Raw genomic sequence first — 8,014 nt, 5'->3', positions numbered from 1 at the left:
AAGAAGGTCTGAGAATCAGATTCTCAACACCTTGGGCCCCATTGGAAGAGATAAATACAGTGGTACCTCGGGTTAAGTACTTAATTCGTTCCGGAGGTCCATACTTAACCTGAAACTGTTCTTAACCTGAAGCACCACTTTAGCTAATGGGGCCTCCTGCTGCCGCCGTGCCGCCGGAGCACAATTTCCGTTCTCATCCTGAAGCAAAGTTCTTAACCCGAGGTACTATTTCTGGGTTGGCGGAGTCTGTAACCTGAAGTGTATGTAACCCAAGGTACCACTGTATGAGAAAATACAGTACAATGGCACCTGACATGGAGGTTCAGTTCCAAGGGTTTGTGTGTACAGTGGTACCTCAGGTTAAGTACTTAATTCGTTCCAGAGGTCCGTACTTAACCTGAAACTGTTCTTAACCTGAAGCACCACTTTAGCTAATGGGGCCTCCTGTTGCCACTGAGCGATTACTGTTCTCATCCTGAAGTAAAGTTCTTAACCTGAACACTATTTCTGGGTTAGTGGAGTCTGTAACCTGAAGTGTATGTAACCTGAAGCATATGTAACCTGAGGTACCACTGTACATGAAAATGGCATACAGTCAAACCTTTGAGCCTACCCCACAGCTAGCAAGGGGGTGGGGAAGAGTGTCTTCCCAGGGTCTGCGTACTGAGTGGGCCTTGCCCATCGAGAAAGGAAGAGAGCTTAAAAGCTCTTTCCACATTGGGGAACCCTAGGCAAACCCAGGGCAAAAAGTGTTTTTAAGTTCTTCTTGCTTGGATTTAACTTGCACAATTCCAACCAGCTGGCCTCCAACTGCGCACGCCTGGAACTGCGCAACTTAAACGTGCCTGAGAAGCGATTCATCCTGGAAATAAAAACGAGAGGAGGAAAAGAAGACAGCGAGATGCACTTCTTTAAGCAAACAAGCCCTTTTATTGCGTCAGGATGGAGGCGGTGGCAAACTAAGGACATGAAATGCAAACACCGGGGTTTGTTTTTTGGGGGGGACGTGGGCAAATCATCGCGGTTCCTGGTTCAGCCCACGAAACAGTAAGCGCATACAAAGTGTCCCAAACGACAATTAAATTAAAACATTAACACAACAACAAGTACATCTATAAAATACGGCACAGTAGAATTTAGTAGGGTTAGAACTCACACCAAACGCTAATAATGAAAATAATGATAACTGAACCCACGCCTGGGAGCAAATTTTGCAGGAGGAACAAAACACACACACAGAGAGATCCTTCATTTTAATTTCAGAGAGCTGCTCCTTTGCCGAGGTGTGAAAATGTCCCAGATGGTCTCTGGCAAAGCGAACGGTTTCCTTGAAACCTCCTGCACGTAGGAGAACTCCCTCACCAGCAATATTATAAAGTAAGGCACTGGGGTATTCGAGCAATTACCCAAGGGGGAAGGTTGAGCAGAAGCTGAGGCTGGAACCCAGAACTTGCTTCCTGACTTCTGCAAGTCTGTCTTACTGTCAAGATCCAGGTCCCCGCCCTGGATCTTAGGAACGGTGTCCCTGCAGGCACCGGGGTTTGCATCCGTATGGGAGAAAGGCATTGCATGAGCCGCCTTCCTCGGATCAGGGACAAAGAGAAAGCAAAACAAGGAAACTTCGTGGGAACAGCTGACTCTGGTAAAAGGTGCTGGGCTCAGGGGAAAAGTGAGGAGGACAACATCTCACTTGTACACCCCGGGTCACGCGTGTGTCTTCAAGGCCTGCAAAGGAAGGACCCCTGGGAAGAAAGGCGGCAGGGGCTGCTGAGGTAGACTCCAGCCCCAACCAATACACGCAGGGGCACAGCCAGGAACCCTCGCCTGCTGACCTGATCAAGACACAAACCGTGCGGCGGTGAGAAGCGAGGGAGCCACTCCCCAGAGCAGTGTTTCTCAGACTTGGGTCCCCAGCTGTGGCTGGACCATAGCTGTCAACTTTTCCCTTTTTTTAAAGAGAAATTCCCTTATTCCGAATAGGATTCCTCGCAAGAAAAGGGAAAAGTTGACAGCTATGGGCTGGACTACAACTCCCATCATCCCTGCCTACTGGTCCTGCTAGCTAGGGACGATGGGAGTTGTAGTCTAAGGCCAGCTGGGGAACCGAGTTTGAGAAACACTGCCCCAGATAGACTGATCTCGCCCCTCTCTCTCTAGCAGCAGAGGTGAGCCGTTCTGCATTTGTCCCGCCTTGCGGAGGCATCCCATGTGGCCCCATTGGCTGGCTCCACTTGATTGGCTGCTCTGGGGTGCTGCTTGCTTACCTGGCCCCTGCGTTTGAATGAGCTTCGCAATCTCCGCAAAGCACCCCTGCAGGATTTGCCCGGCAGACTTTCTTGCCAGGGGCAAAGCGAGGCTTTCATTTCACCCGGGTCAAAGACTCAAGTTTGGCACACACTCCTGTGCACATTTGCATGCGCACACAGGCTGGGGGCCTCAACGCCGACCCTCTGGAGGCTTCATCTGGGGCAAAAAACCTGGCTAGTTGCCCCCCCACCCCCCAAGCTACAGCTCTGGCCTTGCTCAGACGTTTGGGGCTACCTGAGGTTATTTTGCAGATTGTCGTTCACGGGGCTGTTCAGACACTGGGCGAAGAGCTGCAGGTGGGGTCTGTTTAAGGCTGAACGCTTAGAAAAGCAAGAGGCACGTGAGCAAACACCTTGGGCTGCCCGGTGAGCCCCTGAAGGTTGCATAATATTTCTCGGGAGGCAATAAACAGCCTTGAGAGGAAGAAGAGGGAGGGCTCCCCGCATCGCCCCACTGAAGGCTGGTCACGGGAAGGAGACGCCTTTCCAAGTGGGACGATGCAACAAGAGCGTGACGCAGATCCTCTCTGGGAAGCAAACCGGGGCTGGAACGTCCCTTGGGTGGCAAAAATAATTCCCCAAGGCTTCTGGAGGGATTCTGGGGCAAGGAGAGATCTCCGTTTGCACTGCCTCAGAGAAAACCGAGTCTAGACAGCAAGGAGGCCAGAGTCAGGCTGAAAGGTCCCCAAAAGCAGTTCCTAGGTCAGAGAGAGACACAAAGCCAGAGCAGAATACAGCCGGCAGATTTGTCCGCACACCATCCACCCCCTGTCCCTTGGCCTCAGTAAAAGGGGGCTGGGTGAATGGCGCTCATTTCAGGAACTCCCGCCCGATAAACCAGAGTTGGTCCAGAGGCACATTGAGGGCAGGAGAGGGCAAAACGTGGCTCTCTGAAAGGAAGAGCAAAACAAAACAAAAAGCAAGGATCCTTCTTCCGCTGTAATAAATAAGAATAACTTAACCAGCAGCACAGAGAGGAGTTGGAAAGGGGTTGTGGGTGGAGGTGTGGGGGAGAGAGAGAGGAGGGAAGGGGCGTTTTAGGGGGCTGATCTGAAATGCTTGGCCTGGACCACTTGCACTTTCCCGTTCCCCACCTGGGAGGGTCCCGATCCTTGCAGGAGCCAAGGAGGGGCGTGGAAGCGCCAGCGCTGGGTTTTCGGCAACCTCACAGTCGGCTCGAAGTCTTGGGGACAACTTTGGGGTGTCCGTCTGGCTCTGCCATCGTCCCTCCCCTCCGGGGGGCTGGAGGAGGGGAGACCTGCTCCTTGATGCTCTGCCAGCCGCCCCGATATCTCCTCACACGTGGCACAGGGTGGGCGAGAAGGAGAAGGGGCTCAAAACCAGAAGGAAGGAAGGAAGGAGGGGTGCCCTGGGGGGGTGGCAGGGAGATTCCCGCTACTTCCTGAGCCTCAGGCTCTCGAGGACAAGTCGCTTGTGCTTGGGGTCCATCACGCCAGCTTCTTCCAAGTCCTCGTCGGTGATGTCGCTGCAGGGAGCAGAGAAAGAGATTCAGGGCTCAGAAACCAGGAGGTTCGGTGGACTGCGCCCCAAGATGCCATCCTGGAGAAAGGTCGGAGGACCCCCTGACTCATGACTCAAGGGCCCCCCTGGGCAGGAGCCTCTCCCCATATGAACCACCTGTCTACCAGCTCCATCTGGTACGCAGGCTGAGACCCTCCCTGCCTGCAGACTGTCTTGCCAGAGCGGTGCATGCTCTGGCTATCACTGAGAAAGATGGTCCAAGATTGGGCTGGAAGGAATTTCCTCCAAGCTCACCTGTAGGGAACGGATGCTGCACAGAGTGGGGAACGAGTGCCCCCCGGTGGCCAAAATAACGCTCTGCAGCACCTGAGAAAGCACACCCACTGATGCTGACACCCCCTCCCACCCCCATGGCTGGGACTCCTCCTCTTCTGATATCCCTCCAGGGGTTTTCTCACATTCAATGCCAACCTCAAGCTCCCAGGCCTCATTTCTCTCCACTCCTAACCCAGGACCTCTGTTTCCATGCTCCCTTTCTACCAAGGTCTTATCTCTGATTTCTTTCCGCAGGGCCTGTAAGACAGAGTTGTTCCACCTGGCCTTTGGCTTGGAATCAACTTGATCCCCTTCCCCTCTTTCCTTTTTCCTTTCCCCTTCTGTGATGGAACTCTACTTGGGGACTTCCCTGGCTTTTTTCTGGCCCATGTAGGACCAGTCTGGATAGTTGGCCTTGGTGAAGACTTGACGTTTTCATCCCCAAAAAAGTTTTTGATTTGAGTTTCCATTGAAATGAGGCTGTATTTTAATGTTTTGTTTTAATGTTGTCTTTTAATCTTGTTTTTAAGTTGCATTTCAATCAATCTGTTTTATATCGGGTGTTAGCCGCCCTGAGCCCGGTCTTGGCTTGGGAGGGCAGGGTATAAATAAAAATTATTATTTTTTATTATAAGGAAGGGAGACTCACCTGAGGAACTCCAGGTCGTCCCAGCCGTTGTGGATCAAGCCCTCCTCGTATTTCTCCATGCCAATCGCTCTCAGCCACTCGCCCACACTGGACTCACTCTGCCTGGAGCTGCTGCGGCCGTCCTGGCTAAGGGTCTGAGGGGCAGCAGACAGACAGACACATCAGACAAAGGAAACTGACAAGCTGGAAGGTGGGCAGAGGAGGGCGACTAGAGGATTGAGGGCCTGCAAGCCAAGCCCTGGGAGGAACGGTTGAAGGAGCTAGGTATGTTTAGCTTAGACAAGAGGAGACAGGATAGCCATCTTCAAATATCTCAAGGGCTGTCTCATGCAGCTGCAGGTGATTGGAGGCCGAGAGGGAGTCTTGTTGTCTGGGCAGCCCAGGACCTCCAGACCCACCGCCCAGACTTGCACCCTGGGGAGGTCACTCCGGTCCTGCTAATGCAGCAAAAACAACACAGGAGGCAGCAGTTATTAGTTTCCAGTCTCTGCGGCCACAGCAGGCGCTGTGATTCTCCAGCGGTTTTTCACCCGCAGAGGCGCGCTCCATTGTCTCTCTTATTTGTCCATGCCTACACTGGTTTTAGGATGAGATTTTGTTTTCAAGTTTTAGTTACGTTGTTTAGTTTGCTTTTAGACAGCACACCGCCCCTTGATTTCTGAAATATTAAATAAAGGTAAAGGGGACCCCTGACCGTTAGGTCCTGTCGTGACCGACTCTGGGGTTGCGGCGCTCATCTTGCTTTATTGGCCGAGGGAGCCGGCGTACAGCTTCTGGGTCATGTGGCCAGCAGGACTAAACCGCTTCTGGTGAGTCAGAGTAGCACATGGAAATGCCATTTACCTTCCCGACGGAGTGGTGCCTATCTATCTACTTGCACTTTGACATGCTTTCGAACTGCTAGGTTGGCAGGAGCAAGAACCGAGGAACTGGAGCTCACCCCGTCACGGGGATTCGAACCACCGACCTTCTGATTGGCAAGTCCTAGGCTCTGTGGTTTAACCCACAGTGCCACCCGCGTCCCCTTCTGAAATATTAAGTGGTATCAAAATGCTTTTACAGAAAGGGAGGGAAAGAGAAGAGGAGGAGAGATGCACACGAGGCTTTACGGCATCGCAAGCGCCTTTGTGGGAAGCCAGGGCAGAAATTCAGTGCTGGCAAATATTGATCCTGATGAGATCTTCAGACCCTGTCAATCCTGGAGATTTCCCCACTTTGCTTTGGGTCCAGGGGTGAAGAACATCTGGGGCAATTTGGGCCTTGCTGGCCAGAGGGGCTGACACCCCCTTCCCAAACTCCCCAGAGCTGCCTCTCCCGACCCTCGCCCAACTTCTGCTTGCTCTTCTGTCCCTGTTTCCAAAGAAGAAAGTGGATTCTGCAAGTTGCATCTCTATTTCCCAAGGACTCCACCCCTCTCCCACTCATTTTGATTTGGGGGGGCTGATTCCCCTCATTTGGCAGGGGGGCCTCCCTCCCTCTTTCCCTCCTCCCCACCCCCAGAGTGTACCTCTTCTGCCAGGTCTTCCTCGATGCTCTCACGAATGGACCGTGGTGGGAAGGCGATGGGGCGGCTGTAGTCGGGATGCAGGCACCGGTGGTGAGGCAGATCCAGCCTCACTTTGGTCAGGGGGTGTGCCGGGGGCCGCCCTGACTGCTCCCTCCCCAGCACGCCGCCGTTGCTGCTGCCGGCATAGTCCACCTCGCTGAGGGTCTTGGCCATCTGGAGGACGGAGCAGGAGCGGTCATCCAGGGGACCCCCGGGCCCCTGGGGGGCATTGGGGGGCTCCATCAGGAACCCCGGCCCCAGGGAGGGAGCCGGCCTGGGGTGCACCTTGGGGGGCTTGGCCTCCAGGGGCTCGCTGAAGGCCACGGTCGCTCGGGCCTTGCTCGCTCCGTGCTCTTCCACCCGGGTCCCTGCAGGTGTGTAGAAGGAGTCCCCGGAGACGTCAAACTCCACCAACTTGGGCAAGGGGGGTGGCGGGAAGTCGGGGGGCGGCAGGTTGAGGACCCCTTGCTCCTCCTCCTCCGAGCTCTCCTCCGCCCGGCAGGGGGGCTGCTGCGGCCGCCGGTGCTCTGCCTGGATGGGCACAGTGATCTGGACTTTGTTCCTGGGGGCGGGGGGCTTGGCCGCCGTCGCCGGGGGCAGATCCGAGACCAGCAGCTGGTGCGGGACCCCCTCCAGGACGTAGTAGGCCGGGTTGTTGAAGCTGTTCTTCAGGGGGGGCCCGTCGGGATCTGGGGGGGCATCCGGCCTGGGCCTGGGCAGGAAACAGGAGGGGCAGCCGAGGCAATTAGGAACAAGACAAAGCTTTTCATCCGATAATTTTATTTTTGTGCTTAGGTCGTATCACATAAAACGTAGAATGGGAGGGGTCTCGAGGGTCATTTCGTCCAACCCCCTGCAATGCAGGAGTCTCCTTGGACCAAAGCAATCACTTCGCACTGTGACAATAAAAGGTAAAAGGTAAAGGACCCCTGAACGGTTGAGTCCAGTCAAAGGTGACTATGGGGTGCTGCGTTTGTGGAATGTAATCCACTGGAGCAGTCAAGTACAACATTCCTTGTTTGCCTAGAGCGGATATGCAGGAGATGTTGGTCCAACCAGTTGAACTTCCTGTTCCTCCTGGCTGGAGCATCCTTCCTTTGCATGTGGCTGGTAGGTGGGCGTGACCTTTCCAGACCTGGTAAAAGGCCAAGTCATGCAGCCATCTTCCCTTCCCTTCTCTTTTTCGTCCTGTCTGCTTCCTGCTTCACCTGGACCGCACTCTCAGCCAGCAGTCCCTGGGTGATCTCCCATATGGGGTAAACCTATTTGTACATATTTGTAACCTTAAGCCTAAAGCCTGCCTTCAGGAATCAATCACACTGTGCTCTGCCTGATCATGAGTAAACTTCTTATTGTTACTTATGAACAAGACTGTTGTGTCTTTATTCTTTTAAGGAGGGAATCAAAGGGGTCTTACCAGGAATAACAGAAGTTAAGAGATTCTTAAGAGAGTTAGGAAGGATAATACTAATCAACATATCCTCTCCTGTTACCCACAACATTCCCACAGCACTCATCTCACTTCAGGCCAAAGGAGCTGGCATTTGTCCACAGACAGCTTTCCGAGTCATCTGGCCAGCATGACTAAACCGCTTCTGGCACAACAGAACACCGTGATGGAAACCAGAGCGCACGGAAACGCTGTTTACCTTCCCGCCACAGTGGTACCTATTTATCTACTTGCACTGGTGTGCTTTTGAACTGCTAGGTTGGCAG

At 53.7% G+C, this 8,014-nt stretch overlaps 1 protein-coding gene across 1 annotated transcript in view; it reads right to left on the bottom strand.

Moving 5' to 3' along the window:
• Window positions 1-907: 907 nt before the first annotated feature.
• Window positions 908-8,014, bottom strand: part of INPPL1 (inositol polyphosphate phosphatase like 1) — a gene marked incomplete at its 5' end in the record, with an annotated part of 84,366 nt that continues 77,259 nt past the window's right edge. The window contains 3 exons of the mRNA XM_083609569.1: window positions 908-3,792; window positions 4,753-4,886; window positions 6,260-7,010. Of these exons, the coding sequence (XP_083465695.1) occupies window positions 3,702-3,792; window positions 4,753-4,886; window positions 6,260-7,010 (976 nt within the window). The 3' untranslated portion in view covers window positions 908-3,701. The remainder of the gene's footprint in view (window positions 3,793-4,752; window positions 4,887-6,259; window positions 7,011-8,014) is intronic.

The sequence above is a fragment of the Podarcis filfolensis genome, assembly GCF_964270895.1.
Source record: "Podarcis filfolensis genome assembly, chromosome: 4".
In the NCBI taxonomy this organism is placed as follows: Eukaryota; Metazoa; Chordata; class Lepidosauria; order Squamata; family Lacertidae; genus Podarcis; species Podarcis filfolensis.
The sequence above is the reverse complement of the archived record's forward strand: the minus strand, read 5'-3'. Positions and strand labels throughout refer to the sequence as shown.